This window comes from Penicillium angulare (genome assembly GCF_028827245.1).
Source record: "Penicillium angulare strain IBT 27051 chromosome Unknown utg000004l_segment0_segment0, whole genome shotgun sequence".
In the NCBI taxonomy this organism is placed as follows: domain Eukaryota; kingdom Fungi; phylum Ascomycota; class Eurotiomycetes; order Eurotiales; family Aspergillaceae; genus Penicillium; species Penicillium angulare.
Genome location: NW_026623163.1, coordinates 9,013,588 through 9,029,388, shown reverse-complemented (window position 1 = coordinate 9,029,388; position 15,801 = coordinate 9,013,588). Strand labels below are relative to the sequence as shown.

General features: G+C 47.8%; 7 protein-coding genes across 7 annotated transcripts; 4 read left to right on the top strand and 3 right to left on the bottom strand.

Moving 5' to 3' along the window:
* Positions 1-1,310: 1,310 nt before the first annotated feature.
* On the bottom strand, positions 1,311-1,607 carry N7478_007314 (uncharacterized protein; the record flags this gene model as incomplete). Its single annotated transcript, XM_056923528.1, has 1 exon — positions 1,311-1,607. The coding sequence occupies one exon, from the start codon at positions 1,605-1,607 to the stop codon at positions 1,311-1,313; it is 297 nt and encodes a 98-aa protein (XP_056781565.1).
* A 2,962-nt stretch (positions 1,608-4,569) lies between these two features.
* On the top strand, positions 4,570-6,509 carry N7478_007313 (putative Golgi matrix protein; the record flags this gene model as incomplete). Its single annotated transcript, XM_056923527.1, has 6 exons — positions 4,570-4,600; positions 4,673-4,791; positions 4,849-5,244; positions 5,310-6,025; positions 6,097-6,203; positions 6,265-6,509. The coding sequence occupies 6 exons, from the start codon at positions 4,570-4,572 to the stop codon at positions 6,507-6,509; spliced, it is 1,614 nt and encodes a 537-aa protein (XP_056781564.1).
* Positions 6,510-7,193: 684 nt separating this feature from the next.
* On the bottom strand, positions 7,194-8,602 carry aspD (septin aspD; the record flags this gene model as incomplete). The annotated part of the gene is made up of 6 exons (XM_056923526.1): positions 7,194-7,538; positions 7,595-7,808; positions 7,892-8,029; positions 8,097-8,178; positions 8,251-8,379; positions 8,464-8,602. The coding sequence occupies 6 exons, from the start codon at positions 8,600-8,602 to the stop codon at positions 7,194-7,196; spliced, it is 1,047 nt and encodes a 348-aa protein (XP_056781563.1).
* Positions 8,603-8,931: 329 nt separating this feature from the next.
* N7478_007311 (mitochondrial 54S ribosomal protein bL32m) lies at positions 8,932-9,365 on the top strand (the record flags this gene model as incomplete). The annotated part of the gene is made up of 2 exons (XM_056923525.1): positions 8,932-9,229; positions 9,328-9,365. The coding sequence occupies 2 exons, from the start codon at positions 8,932-8,934 to the stop codon at positions 9,363-9,365; spliced, it is 336 nt and encodes a 111-aa protein (XP_056781562.1).
* Positions 9,366-9,842: 477 nt separating this feature from the next.
* N7478_007310 (SKI complex subunit WD repeat protein SKI8) lies at positions 9,843-11,116 on the top strand (the record flags this gene model as incomplete). The annotated part of the gene is made up of 7 exons (XM_056923524.1): positions 9,843-9,845; positions 9,904-9,940; positions 9,994-10,254; positions 10,316-10,482; positions 10,536-10,629; positions 10,688-10,874; positions 10,933-11,116. 7 exons carry the CDS (start codon positions 9,843-9,845, stop codon positions 11,114-11,116), a joined length of 933 nt encoding a protein of 310 aa, XP_056781561.1.
* Positions 11,117-11,238: 122 nt separating this feature from the next.
* N7478_007309 (kinetochore Spc25 family protein) lies at positions 11,239-12,082 on the bottom strand (the record flags this gene model as incomplete). The annotated part of the gene is made up of 2 exons (XM_056923523.1): positions 11,239-11,783; positions 11,851-12,082. 2 exons carry the CDS (start codon positions 12,080-12,082, stop codon positions 11,239-11,241), a joined length of 777 nt encoding a protein of 258 aa, XP_056781560.1.
* A 336-nt stretch (positions 12,083-12,418) lies between these two features.
* On the top strand, positions 12,419-15,542 carry N7478_007308 (uncharacterized protein; the record flags this gene model as incomplete). The annotated part of the gene is made up of 3 exons (XM_056923522.1): positions 12,419-13,715; positions 13,765-14,479; positions 14,549-15,542. The coding sequence occupies 3 exons, from the start codon at positions 12,419-12,421 to the stop codon at positions 15,540-15,542; spliced, it is 3,006 nt and encodes a 1,001-aa protein (XP_056781559.1).
* Between the last annotated feature and the right edge of the window lie 259 nt (positions 15,543-15,801).

The window sequence follows — 15,801 nt, the reverse complement described above, 5'->3', positions numbered from 1 at the left end:
TTGACTTGTCTGGAATAATAGTGCATAATTGGATTTTACTCCTCCGTTCGGTCCATATACCAGAACCTGCGCGAAGGGGTGGGAGGAGGCAGTTTCTCCTGTGCAGACAATTCGCTCCCTTGACACTATCAAATTGCAAGTGTGATACTTGGAGGAGTCCCGCATAGGGTATGATGAAGCAAAATATTCATGCATGGCTAGTTGCTTGGATACATATTCAAAATGGAGGAGAGTTCAGAGGGGGTCTCCAATACCTAAAGGGGTTTCGCAAATCAAATTGCGGCCAATATACTATTCAAATCAGCTGGACAAACAAGTTTCTGATAATCAACCGTATCAATCTAGGTATATATCCGAGTCCATAGTTACAATCGGGTCGGTGGTTACCATCAAAAGTACTGGTGGATCAGGCCATAGCCAGAGCCACTCGGAAAATTGCTAATGGGTCCATATAATGCGCGTCACCCGACGCTCTCCACATAGGAGACAAACCTGGCCAAAAAAGAATCGAGAAAAACAAAAGCAACGATGATGATTAAAGCATATAGGGCTGTAAGATTTTCCCCAGCCAAATTTTTCTTTCTCCGAGTCTCTTTTATTATATACTTACTAGTAATTATTAATACATAGAAATGACAAGGTAGAACTTGAAACAGACACGGAATTCCCCCACCCCCGAATTCCTTCAATCAGTTTTATAATATGCGGAGATGCCCTGCTTGACGCATGGGTTCCCGACTGAAACAGGGATTATCCTAATATGCATCTCATATAACCCGCCCATTCCCGCTAAGTAGAAGCCGCCGGAAGCGCAACGGCTTGCATGACGTTCAGCCATTCCCCTCTTCCTTCCCCCTTATTATAGGCAAGCTAGGGGGCAAGGGCCAGAGTAATCACAAAGAAAAAATTTAAGAAGTGTAGTGTTTTCTTGATCCACAATTCCGAAGAGCCCACCCTTTCAAGATTAAGGGAAATTTAAAGGCTCTGAAATGACTGGCTTCGCAGGAAGTAAGGTCGGTGTACAGTATGTAGTGACGTGTGGAACTCGGTGGATAAGGATCTTTCCCCCGGTGGGAGTACTGCTTGACATATCCATCTGGAGAGCGCTAACACGCGACAGAGAGCAGCAGAGAAGACCAACGTTGTCAGCGCAGCCCTATTGGGAATATGTATGTATACCCATCGATCGAGGGCTGCGATCAAGACAAGATACTGCGGTTCCCCTTCCTCCGCACGATAAAAAATATCCCAAATAAACACAGTTTATCTGAGTATCTGAGCTGATCTATTCGTACCCGATCTTTGCGTGGCTATTTCTTTGACCCCACATCTGCATTTGTCGCGCCTTGATAGTTGTTCCAAAACCGAGCCACAGCTCGTTGTGTGATATTAGAGCCCCGATATCGCTCCATAAAATAATTGAATAAAGCAAATTCATCCCGATTCAAAACATAGGTATCAGGCTCGGCTTGAAGTCGGTTCCATAGATCGGTGATAGCTGCCTCAAGAACACCGGAGGTTTGAGAATCCAGCGCGCCGTTTTCACAGTTGCGGGCGCGGTCCAACGCTTGTCGGATAGCTGCCTGATCCTTCGAAGAATCAGGCATGTCGAGAAATAGATTGGCGAATTGAGGAAATTTGGGGGAGGAGAAGACTTCCTTCGAGGACCGTGAAAAATGAGGATCACGGAACGGAACTAGAGGGATTTAAAGATGCGCCCGAGGGGGCGAGAATATAAGAAACACAAGAATTAGGATAGATGGCGTAAATAAGAAGGTGAAATTCAACATGCGACCAACGGAAATTTTAAGTCTTTTTCAAACATCAAATGGAGCCAAGGTGGAGCAGGGGGGGGGGGGGGGGGTCGAGTGGAAAGGGGGGGTGGGAGGGAGGATTGTGTGAGTGACCCGAACCAGTAAACCCGAGATTATCAGTGTCAAGTCGGAAGAGACCAAGTAGCAAAGGGTGAAATAAGTTCAACCGAGATAATTCTGTTGCACAGCATAAGGCCCAAGGGCCGGTGTTCACCCTCCCCCGTATAAGTCAAGAAGAGGGCAGTATCAGTCGATCATAGGTTAGAGAAGCATGGTATTTTGTTTCGAGCATGAACCATTCCGGAGATACTTCATTTCAAAGCGTCAACACATTTGGAGCATCATGAGATTTCATTTTTGAAGGGTGGGGAGTCGTTTGCCATGGACGGGCTCGCCCGCAGGAGCGTTTACACTGGCGTAACGGTTTTTCCAGCCACGAAATGACATGCTCCGGCCTAGGATCGGACTAGCAGGGGAGGATCGAGACGAGACCAGTGACTTCCAAGCTCTGATTTGTCGAGGAGCTATAGGGTTCAAGGGTCGGACATATCGCTTAAAGTCTTTAGATTAAACTCGCGGCCAATCCGACGCACGTAGAAGGGTGTTGGCCCCAGAGCCCAGCAAGTCCGGTGCATCAGTTGAGTGGAGATCGATGGTCCTCCGAAGGACATTGGTGAGGCTCCATTCTTTTTTCCGTTCTTCCCATGTCAATGATTGGCGTCAGTGGCTGTTTTCCATATACTTTTTGAACCACTTCCGTTCGGATGTTCTGCTCCATGGCAAGCTCTGGGTGTCCGAACCCATTTTGACTCCATCGTTTCCCGGTGATTCTTCGGTAATCGTCATGGGTCCAGAGCTGTTGTTGCGCCGCGTGGGTACACAGTTGCGTGGGTACAATCCTGAGTCAGGGCAGTATGCTTTACCCTTGTAAAGCTCGGCAATTTAGGAGTCAGTTGTCGATCGGCCTCGGCTGGTTTCCCGAGGTCTTTACTGGGAGATTTTTTGATTTTGATTTTTTGATTTTGATTTTTCGTATTCTTCTTCCTTAAAATGTCATCCTTTTAAAGGGACGCACAGGGTCTGACATCCTTCGAAAAGAGGTTGATATGTAGGTATAACGGGGGAAGACCTCATGATTGTAATTTGTCGCAGGATTTCACGGTCGAAGATCCATGACCTATGTTAATGGAGACCTGTTTCTCTTGTTCTCGACCTTCAAGGAATCCATTTAGGTTAATTCGCTGATCAAACGCGCTTCCTGGTCCGTTTCAGAATGTCTCCGGCCGGTACATGCGCGATCGATGGAGCCCCGATCTCACAACCAAGCTATCCGAAACGGCGAAGTTCGGCAGCGGACTTCCGGGAAATGAAAGAGGAAAACTGGATATTTGGAGTAATTTATTCCCTTGTTTTCTTTCTCTCGGGGGGGAGTTTTTTTTTCCTTTTTTTTTTCCACCCTAAAAAGGGGGGCGTTGAGCTATGCGTGCTCCATGGCAAAGCTTTCGTGCCGACAGAAAGGAAGCTAAAGCCCAGACAGGTCATTGCGCCGGAATTGAAGTTCCAGGTGCTTTCCCCACGTTAACTCTAAAAACCGAGTCTGAATGTCGCAGCTGGTCGTGGAAGCATCCGAATTCCTGCTAGTCGGAAGAATCCTGAGAAAATTGACGTTGATGTCAGGACAGAAATTCAGGAACTTGGCCAAGTTCCACGGTTGTTTGGAAAAGCGAACAATTGGACTCCACATTCAACTCTAATACAGTGAATGAACCACCTGTGGCTCCTCAGAAGCCAAAAAAGGGCCCCAGGTGTCCGATAACGAACTCAATCCTCACCCAAGAATCGGTGACATCGGCTCAATCTATGCTGAGATTCAAGTTAACGTTCTAAAGAAAGCAGGGAATGAGAATGCCTGTTCATTCAAGCTATACCTAGGGAAATTCCCAGGGAAGACCTATTGTCTTCAGCCACAGAAAGTCAGAGGCGACCATGGCCTTATGTATGGAGATCGCTTGCAGAGTTTCGGTCATGGATCATCATGATGTTTGCCGTGTTGAAACCTAATTTTGCAGTGGGCGGTTACACTGAAGCCACAGAGAGGGATTTTGGCATCAACGTGGCTAAAAAAAACGTTTGTGGATCCAGCGATCATACATGATCCAAAATTGGGAGCTGGCTGAGCATGACATGAATTCTTAGAGGGTGAAGTCTAGTTATTGCGTACTTGGCTCGAGATGTTGAAGATTACATTGCATGATACATGTTAAGCCATTTTGAATAGACCAAATCTGAAAAACAATCATACTGTAGATATACATTTTAGTAATCAAATTTCGCCAATGAGCACGTACGTAGACACATACGTAGCCTCCCAAGGTTAGTGATAGTATCCCATAGTACTCGTAGTCTACAGGGCTGTTGTAGAGGAAGTGTCATAGCCCTATGAACATCCATACTAAAGTCACTTGGTGCGTATATATGCCCGAAGTTTTATTTTTCAATTGAATAATCTTCAATTAATCTAAAGTTTAAAAGATTCTATAATTCACTTCCATAAATGCATGTTGGCTACGTTAATACTAACCCATAGATCATCGTTGACGTTGCGCGTGTCAGATAGATTAATCATCGCGATTCCCGGGGCGGAAGGTCTCCCCCCCAGCCGCACCAAGTGGAGAGGTGTTGACAGCTTCCTTGTATTCTCTCCAATTCAGCAAATTCGATCTGGGTCCAAGAATCACCCACAATCAATCCCAGGATGCCCGATAACCCTCCATCCGCTGCTTCAGGTGCGCGCATGCTGCTGTAACCCCCTAATATGTCTTGCATTGTAACTGACCATCCAACCCCTCCGCTACTAGGCGCGAAAGCGAAGAAGAACAAGAAGAAGGCAGCCAAGGCCAAGGCGAATGCTCAGCTGACCGATTCAAACACCGAGAAACCTCGAGATGATGCTCAACAACTAGAGGATGCGGATCAGGTGTGTTGTGAAACTCCCCGTTCTGCGCGATTGGGACCACGTTGCTGAGAATTGTAGGACGGTCCCGATGAACCAGCCGACCCTGCAGAAGACCCCACGGCGGCTACACCTCAACCCGATGGTGCCGGTGACAATAAGGTCAACCACTCTACCATCGACCACGAGCCTGTTGACGATAATCCCGAGCCTTCTTCGACCGATGCCGAAGCTGAACCCAAAGACCGGTTCGACGCGCTTGTCCGAGACCGAGATTCGCTGCGAGAAGAGGTCATTGATATGCGGAAGTCATTGGAAGAGATCCAGTCTAAACATAAAGTAGACATGGAAGCACTGCAACAGAATCTGGATGATATGGAGAGCAAAAAGGAACATGCAGAAACACAGTTCCAGCAACTGTTGGAGCGGGTCAATATAATCAAGTCTCAATTGGGAGAACGACTTAAAGAAGACGAAGTGCGTACATTGGCTCATCCGATTACCAGCCGCTGGTTGTGATTGTTACTTACACACCCCCACAGGAAGAGCTAGCAAACGCACGGTCTCAGCTAGAGGAACTCGAGGATGAGAATGCAGGCCTCAAGTCACAGCTCGAATCCAAATCGACGGAAATTAAAGTGATTTCGGACGAATCAGCACAAAAATCGAAAGAGATATCTTCACTTCGAGACCGGACAACATTGTCGCAGCAGAATTGGCTCAAGGAAAAAGACGAATTGTTGGAGCAGGAAGCCTACTTACAATCTGAATTTGACCAGACCAAGGAAGCCATGCATAACTGGGAAGTGCTCGCGATGGAAGAGCGATCTATTCGAGAGAACCTAGGCGAAAAAGTCGTTGACCTTGAGGATCAACTTGGTAACCTCCGCGATGCATACGAAAAGGCGGCAGAAGAACGCGATACTCAACAATCCACTGTCGATGGTCTTCAGCGAGCTTTGCAGGAGATTCAATCAGCACGGAAGCAGGAGCTCCGTGAGCTTGTAGAGAGCTCAGATACGCAGCTAGAGGAGCTGAGACGATCCCTACGAGAAGCACAGCAACAAGCCAGTGATGCAAACAAGAATCTTTCTACCGCACAAGAAGAGTTAGATCGAGCACGGCCATTTGAGAAAGAGGTGAAGGAGAAGAATCTTCTTATCGGAAAGTTGCGACATGAAGCAGTCACGCTCAATGACCATCTTACCAAGGCCCTGCGATTCCTCAAGAAGGGAAAACCAGAAGACAATGTCGACAGGTAAGCCTGTTCTCCCAAAAATATCAATGATCTGACATCTGGAGGACGGAATACTGACATACCGTTACAAGGCATATTGTTACCAATCACTTTCTTCATTTTCTAGCATTAGATCGATCGGATCCCAAGAAGTTCCAGATTCTACAACTCATAGCGGCTCTTCTGGGCTGGGACGATGGTGAGCATCGACCAGTTCCCCCAGTGTTATTCAAAATCCATTTTCCTAACACATTAATTAGAACAACGAGAACAAGCCGGACTCGCTCGACCAGGCACCTCAAGTATGCCTAGCAAACTGCGGGTCCCTGGAACCCCATTGCGTACTCCTAGCACACCAAACCTAGCCACCGAATTCATGGACAACGGAAACGCTAGCAAAGAAACTCTAGCAGAGCTTTGGTCCAGTTTCTTGGAACAGGAGGCTGAACAAGGCAAGTTCAATACGATGAGACGAGGAAGCCATCCGGGACCGGCCAAGTCCTAGTATTCCATCCCTCATGTTTGAATATCCCCAAGGATGGAGTGGGGTTTCTTTTCTGTCCTTGGTAGAAAGACAAAGTTCATACATAGACCAGGCACATTAATGTCTTTATTTCTGACGAACAACGCTTTGTATTTTCATATTCTGCCTCGAGCTGGAAGTTGAAGTTCTTAGATAAACGACTACTTTTGCCCATGGTGCTTGTTATCTTAAGTATCCCCCGGCGTCTTCCTGTCTGGAATGACATTGATGCTCGTCCTACGATAGTCCCCACTTGATCAAAATCATGACAAACAAGAGCGAAGATGTGAATGAAACAGTAGATTCAGAATGGTACTAAAATATACTAGTGAATTCAACAATAAAGTTTCTCATGAGGGATAATTAAGGAAACTAAGTACATGGAGAAGACCAGATAGCACGAGCGCTGGATGCCAGACACTTTTTCCCGGCAGCATAAATGATAATAGGAAAAGCCCGATCCCTTTCCGAAGAGAAACAAATGGAAAGTACACAGAATGTGGACGAAAGCAGGAAACGCAAAGGGAAAAAAATGGGATATCTGCAAGGCTGGTGTCGAAAGGGACAGTAAGTTTTTTTAGAATGATGTTACCCAGAGGTCTTTTACCGTCGCACATCACTCAATTGACCAAAGATGGGCAAAATTACAATGCCACCTTAAGGGCATTAGTATCCGTTCATGGCCGCACGTTGGGAGTTGCGGCTGAGCTCGCGATCTGCGGAGGGGCTGATGGGTCGGCTGCCACCGCTGTGGCCGCCGCCGCCAGCGGCACTGCTCTCCTTGAGAGCCAGCAGTTGCTTAGCGCGGAAGGTCTCGTAGTGAATCTGGCTGGTGGTCTCGACCAGATCCTGGAGGTGGGTGCGGGTCAAGAAGTTGCGCAGGTAGACGAACTCGCAGTGGTTCTCATCCTCGACGTTGATGACACCCCAGCGGTTTTGACGGCCACGGACTTGCTTGCCGTTGACCACAATAGTCTTTTCACTACCAACAACTGAGAAAGGAATGATGTCCTGCACGCATTGTCAATATCTGAATCGCACCAAGTTTCCCATATATTTCGCCTTACCTTGATCTGAGCATTGATAGCACGTTCCTCATCATCGAGCTCATCGTTATCGTAGGGGTACATCTTCAGGTTGTGGAACGAGAACTCCTCCTTGATGCGCTCCTTGAAAGCCTGGCGCTCCTCAAGAGTCAAGGAGTCGGACTTGGCGATAACTGGAACGACATTGACAACATCCGAGAGCTTCTTGAGAACAACGATATCGATGGGCTTAAGGCTGCAAGATTATGAAAGGTCAGTCAACAAAGCTCTGATCGGCGGGCAGGCTAGCGCCTCTATTTTTGGACGGGGGAGGCTCACGCATGGCCGGAGGGCTGGATGAAGAACAAGCAGCAGTGAATGCGAGTATCTTGGATATAACGCTCACGCTGAGCTGTGAGTTCCTTGCGAAGGTATGCCGAGTGCTGATCCTTGATATACTTGACGATGGGGTCCCAGCTGGTGCTCTGTTAGCACAAAATTATCTTACTTAACCGCGCGGAGGGGAAAATTGGCGTATTCATACCAGCGATCGTTGTTGACCTGGTCACCGTAGCCAGGGGTGTCGACAATGTTTAGACGAAGACGCACGCCATTCTCCTCGATAACTAGGTAACCCGTAAGCTATCTTGTACTCTCCAAAAGATATTCTCTCTGGGCCCAAAAATTGAATAACATACTGTGCGAGACGGTCTGGATTTCGGTGGTGGAGCGAACGGGCTCGTTGGGGGTGAGACGACCCTTAGAGTCGATCAGGTGAGAAGCGAAGATGGTGTTGACCAAGGTGGACTTTCCCAGGCCGGTTTGACCTTGTATGGGGAGTTAGTACAATTAAGTTCGTAAATATATTTGAACTCAACGAGACACGAGAAGTAAGGAGAAGTAGCGCATACCGACACACATGACATTGAACTGAAAGCCACGCTTCAACAGCTTCCGCTCAATCTGGGAAGTAATGCTGTCGAAACCGACATGACTGTGGGGGAAAACGGTGGGCTGCTGAGCTGAAGCAGCGCTGGTAGCGGCGGCCATTGTGAAGGGAGAAGAGAGGAGGGTAATATGAAGGAGAGAAACAAAACAAGACAGCAACCAGAACGAATGAAGTCTTTCCCTTACAAAAGAGTCAATCACGAAAGTAATCAGGTCTGAAGCCCCTTAAGTTGTTCTTTCCCTCTATCGACAACTCAGGGGTGGCGCTATCCCCGATCGGGACTAGCGTGTCAACTTCGCAAACCGATTCTTTTGGGAAGGAACGACACTGGTCGCTCTTGCTTGTTTGCGCCTGCGGCTTGCTTTCTTTGGCTTTGACACACACCTACAACTACACCTCTTCTCAGCGGGAAACCCTGGAAGCTTCAATCATGGCTATGGCTTTGGCTTCTCTATCTCCGCTCGCCAGAGCTCTGCCTCAATTGCCCCGGTTCGGCTTCCTTTCTACGGCCATCGCTCTGCCCGCCATCTCTATCACCGTTCCGCCGATACTCTCCGACCTCTGGGAATCTGTCCTCCGCGCCGTTCCGAAGAAGAAGACTTCTCATATGAAGAAGCGCCATCGTCAAATGGCCGGAAAAGCTTTGAAAGATGTCCAGGGTCTCAACAAATGTCCCGGCTGTGGTCAGGTCAAGCGAGCACATCTGCTGTGCCCCAATTGCGTGAAAGGTACGTGTGGGAGACCATTGGAGAGCCTTTCCACAGCTTGAAGTAGTCGTGTGGCCGTGGTTTTTGCGTGGGATCAACAAGCTAACGTTTCAATTCAGACATCAAGGAATCCTGGAAATCGCTTCAAACCGCATAAATGGGTAACGCGATATTGTCCTTGAACGAGGGACTCTGATTTCATGAGTGCAATTGCGTCGCACCGGTCAGAGAGAAAATGTATTGTGTATTTATAGAGTTGATTTCTCTCTCTTTTTTGGGATCTGCAGATCGACTGTATTTACAGTATCTGCTGCATGGCACTTGGCGTCTGGTTACGTTGGGGAACAAAAGAAAACTTGTATTATCTTAAACATGTCCATAATGGGCATATGAATCCATACCCTTTTACAATATTCACGAATTTATCAACTGTAGATATAATTAATATTTGGGCGGATATACCATGTCTCCTCATAGTAGAGCTAAAATCAAAGCTTTGGGGGCAATTGAAATCATGGGGGTCACAAAGGCGGAATGCGGGCACCCAATCTCAAATGGACGTCATGGGCACTTCCCACAACCACGCCTGATAGAGCAAACAACTACCGAGATTACATCTCGACAAATTACAAAAATGGTAAAATTTTCAAATCCTTACCTTTTGTAACGTATCATTTCTAAATGATCATCTACAGTCGAGACAATATCTGGCGTGGGGCTCAGCAGATAATGGTGGGTGATTATCAGGATACAAAAAAAGTCACCAGCTCACAACGATCCTCCAGCGCACCCCGTGGATATTTTTTCACTAGCAGTTACAGATAAGCAGATATTGTCTGCCTCTGGAGCACCATCTTTGAAGGTCCACTCGACCACAGAGACAGATTTCCCGCTCGTTCAGTCTATTGATGGAGCTCACACACTGGGCTGCCACCATGTGGTCACCGACGCGAAGGGCTCTCGCGCCGTCACTGCAGGATTCGCAGGAGATTTGAAGGTCTGGTCCTGTGAGGATGGCTACTGGGCCGCAGACCAGATTGCCTCAGGTGATACATCCATTTAGATGACTAAAGTGAGGTGTGGGTTGTGCTAACCAAATGTTTGTAGCCAACCTGGCAAATGTGAAAGTGTGGGCAATCGCCTTATCAGATGATGGCCGATATTTGGCCGGCGTGTCTCCAGATGGCCGAGTGGGAGTATGGGACCTGGGTGCAGACGGTACACAAATACGAGACCATGAAACAAAAGGCAGCTTTGGTACCTGTATCGACCTGGTTCGTTCTTAAAGAGTCCCCTTCGTTGCATCGAGCATTGCTAATAACCACAGTCGCCCGATGGTCGATTGATTGCCTCTGGACATGAGAATGGTGCCGTTTATATCTTTAACACTGAGACTGGCCGCATGCCATTCTCTCTGTCAGGTGTGTTATACAGTAGCCCCAGGCAGTTGGAGATTTCGATGAACTAATGGGTTGGCAGGTATCGTGAAACCCGTTCGAGCGGTAGCATTCTCACCCGGAAGTAAGATTCTGGCTGTAGCTGGTGATTCCAAGGTAATAGTTCTGTATGATACATCATCTGGAGAACAAATCGCAAACCTCTCCGGTCATTCTGCCTGGGTATTGTCTCTTTCTTGGAGCTCCACCGGAGAATACCTTCTTAGCAGGTAAATCCATTCCTACTTCCCCCTTATACACATGGGTCAAATCTCACAATATTTCTAGCTCATTTGACGGAAAGGTTAAGGTCTGGTCAATTGATAGCAAATCATGTGTTGCCACCCATTCAGAGACGGAAAAAGCAGTCTGGAGCGTCAAGTGGTTACCCAAGAATGCGAAATCCGAAGCCTTCGCCACTGCTGGTGCGAATCGAAGCGTAGCGTTCTACCGCGAAGCTACTGGAGGTTAGAGAGACAACTCTGCAACTTGGTACCTATTTCTACAAGAATAACGAGTTCGGCGAATACAACAATGCTATGCATAAAAACAGATGAAACGTCAATTATATTATTCATACCCAGGTATCCATGCTCAGTTCATTGTATCAACGAATAACTTGCGCATTCGCTTGAGGAAGGCCCCGAAATCCCGATCATCATTGACAAGTTCCACCTCGCGCTCCAACGCATCCCGGTCCACCTTAGGCCGGGTATGGAATACCTCGTAATCACGACTAGCAGTTCCTAACTCGAACCATGCTTCGGCTTCCCAATCCTTCTCCACAATATGATTGTAAACAAATTTCAATCGGTCTTCTCGACCGGCGCCGTCAATCCGTAAACACAGATAATCCTGCCAGAACTCCAACTCCGGGTTGTTGAGACGCGATTGCGCATCCAAATTTCTCGCGTGATTCTTTTGTGCCTCCAGTCTTTGGTTGATTGCCTTCTGAGTTTCCGCGATTTGTTGCCTGAGGCGATCGCGCTTTGTGAGTCGTGAGTCGCGCTCCAGGGTTATTGAGGAGATGGCGGCGTGCATTTCAGCGGCCTCGGCGGATTCTTTTTGTAGCGTCTGTGCATGGGTTTGGGCTTTCAGGTTCTCTATTTCGATATCGCGCTGACGCATTCGTTGATTCTCTGTATTTTATAATTAGTCTGCATATACCTCAAAAATCAAATGGTTGGGCAGCAACTCCAAACGAACCCTGCAACTCAGCGAGATTGATGTGAAATTGGTTTGTTTCTTCAAGGACTTGTTTACGGCCCTTTTCAATAAATGCGTCAAATCTTGCTGTAAACTGAGCCATGCGATTGCGCAGATCCTCGAATCCAAAATTGACGCTAGGTAAGGAGTCTGCCATGGAGGGCGCATCTGCTGAGGCTAAGGGGGGACGCATGCCGCTTGTGGAAAGCGACGGTTCGAAAGAAGACGACATTTTATTGATCTGAAAGGTAGGTCTGTTGAATGCTCTGACTTGTGCTCCCCGGCAATGGTGTTGGATTGAAGAAGGCAAAGAAGAGATTAGGCCAAAAAGCCGACGCGTGGGGGGATCGACGTTGTTTTGGGTTGCGGCGCAACGGGGCCTTATCGATAACGAGCTCCAAAAAACTTGTCCGCTTCAGCTTCCATTTCGATCAGTATATGACTTTTCAACGTTTGTGCATTCCAACCCGCCATTATCGTGCCTGGTTGGTTTTGATATCTGTGTCTTCCATCCTCGACATGGTCTGGCTAGATCTTGCGCATGTTGCAAGAAGCAAACCAAAGTCCGATGGCTGAACTTAAGGACAGTGCGTTAAACTATGGGCACGTAGGAAGACCGGTCTACCTCAAGGATACCCAGTCCTGGAGCTTTCTACGATCATTTACCCCAGCGCCTCCTATTACCTATGCTGGCTCAGTGAAAACGGTGATTTCGCCTGAGAAAAACGCCCGCCGACCACTACATGGCCCACATGGCCGACCACTTAATCCAAAGTCGATTCCGCGGGCATATCCTGATCTAGGCGTGCAATGGCCGTCTATTCGTGAACAGAAACGCTCTCGGTTTATAACAGCCGTCACTGATATTTACGATCCCCACGTTTCCACACTTCTCGATCTCGGCCATGCTTTGGATCTCGGAGAAGAAGATTCAAATCCCATACCTGTTGCAGCGGTCGTGACTGGGGAATGCAGGAATACTATTTCTTTGAGGCTACTGGTTGAAGATACCTCAGAAGTTCAATTTGATGGATTGGAGGCTTTGCTTCCAACGATTGGAGACACAGAAAGCGCTGAATGGTCAACACCAGGAGTCCCGATCCGCCAAGTCTGCTTTTCCCAGCCTGCGAAGAACAACGAAGACAAAGCCACTTGGATGGCCGCTCGCCTCCCGGAGTCTACCACGATATTTCGACCTTTATATGAGTGGGACCTGAATCCTAGGTATCTACATCACTATGACTCTGCAGTACTTCCGTCAACCCCGCCAGCCCCACGTCTAGATGCGAACCCGGTGGTTGAGATATCGAGTGCGCATACAGGCGGTTTCCTGCATGCCTCTGTTGCATTCAACCCTTGGCATCAAAGGCAGGTGGCCATCCTTGACATGAGGGGCAATTGGAGTCTTTGGAAGGTTCAAACCCGACACAATCGACGCGAGGGTAATGGGATCGCTACCCCCGAACAGAGAAGCTCACTACCATCAATGGACCTCGAAAGCTCAAGCTGTATCAGACACGATGGCTGGGGATCAATTCTGTGGATTGGGGACTCTTTTAGCATTCTTGTTGCCGATCGTCGATGCGTCATGGTCTTTCACATTCAAGGCGATGAGATCCGATCCCGCTCTGTCGAGCTGATACTAGGGAAATCATCCGAATGGGTTATTGATATTCAGAGAAGCAAGAGGGACATGTCACAATTTTTTGTTCTCACAACTGCTCGGGTGCTGTGGTTTGATCTGACGACAGCGTCAATGGATGAAGAGGGACTGAGACTGCCTTTACAGCATTCTCTTGCGTGGAACCATTTCAGGAACCACGAGGACATATCAATGCGGCTCAGTGAACTATTAATAGGCCAAAGTATGTATTTCCCTTGAGCTCATTATGGACGATCACTGACTGGCCACAGATTCATACATTGTTCTATATTCTAGGACGAGTGAACTCATTCAGGTATATCCGTGTTCTTTCATTGGCGATGCGAGAACGGTGACTGCTATTGGACCGGATCCCTTCTTGTTACGTATGCCGCCAGCAGAAATGATGCCTGCTCCCAATAAGCGAGCACCCTACTCAACTTTTCTGTTCAGAGAAGCTGGTCATTCGCCGACAGTGGAAAAAGGAAATGATGCCCTTGATATGACTCTTATCAAGCTCTACTGGATTGATTCATCATACGCCGTCCATGAAACGCTCTTCAAAGGTCCATCGCAAAGTTTGCTGGAGCGGGTGGGAATGAAGATCGGAACTTCCACCGGAAACAGCAGAGTACCTGCGAATAACAGGCCTCGTATCCCTAAGCCACATTTAGACAACCCAGACGACTCACATGACGATGATGATTCAACTGATGACGGGAGTGATCTAGACGATTTTATTGTTGAGGACTGGGACAAGTCCGAAGTGCTCCCAAGGGCTAAGTCACAAAATGATTTACCCACTTCATTCCCCGAAGACCTAGACTACACTTTGAGCTGGGCACGCGTTTATAAGCGCGCCGTGGCGAATATTGCCAACCGCGGTACAGACCTTGAAGGATCCCGACTTACACTCGAGCGACTCATTACGGAGTTGAAAGACGAGACACTTGGAGGCGCAGATCGCTGGCGGAACAGTAAAACAATGTAAGTGGAACAGTCAATGAGATACTTTAGTTTACTGGTTTTCTAAGATCGGTTGCTAATTTACACCAGGCTAGAGATTAGCGGCGGCCGACCCGCATGTGGCGATATGGATCAGACCATGGATGATTTAGCACATCTTTCCTCGATAATGTCTTTTGGAAATCCTGATACTACACATGGGCCTCAGTTCATTACCTTGCATCTACCATCTTCAAGCACATTTCCGCAAATCCCAGTAACTTACCAGCCGAAAGAAATCAGCCAGGAATTTTGGGACACCTATGGTCGACTGATGAAAGAGTGGCTCTCCAGACTGCCTCATGGGATTCCAAACCATACTCGTCTCTTCAAAGAGAGAATCGTTCGCGGCGTTGCTCTAGATCTCGTCTTCTCACGCCTCATTCAAATTAAAAACAACCCTAAGGTTATAAAACCCCCTCAAACTACTGGGACCATGATACCAGTCGAGGGGACACCGGGGATTGTATCTCAAGACGCTGGTCAAGAATTGGCCTCTTCACAACTTCCTTCGTCACAGGTCACGGTGACTGACAATCAAGACGATCACAATTCTCAAGACACGGCTGGAGATGCTATTTCTTCAAAATACCCCAGTCTATCTGCATTCACTACATTCAAGCCTCCATTTAGGGGGACTCGTGCACGATCTCAGAATGTGGCCAACCTGCTTGCCCATTGGGAACAAGGGGCTGATCCTTCCACCTACGACTGGGAGATGATATCCCAGGCGCAGAGTGACATGGGCAAGGGAGAACTGAATAAGCCCCGGCGGAAATCACGCAAGAAACGCCCACAACCGTCACAACTCTCGCAGCGCCCACAGGTGACACCTAGGTTCGACGGAACATCCCTGCCGCCTACCCCTGTGGCACCAATACCTCGGGTATGGGGCAGTCAGCCAGTTCAACCATTCCTAATGGCAAGTAGCCAGCCTACAGTGGATGGGGCACCTATGACCCAGACCGAGCGTGGTCAATTTGGGACACGAGAAGCCATCAAGAGCAATAAAACGAAGAAGAAGCGAAGAGCAGGTGGATTTTAATATTGTATGTGATTAATGAAACCAGGATACCCCGAATGAAACCCTATCAAGTTCATATACACAAGTAAAGTAGTAGAATAGTATGTAGTCAATGTCTAAGTATAATGGTGTCAACTATTGCAGTCCACACAACATTGGAAGAAACCAATCGCATTAATCGCTCATTAAAGGGATGATATGCCCCTCTCCGGCTTATAAATCCATAACCCTTCTCTTCCTCTATATTTCTTCCATTTTACGTACAATTCAATTTAATCTT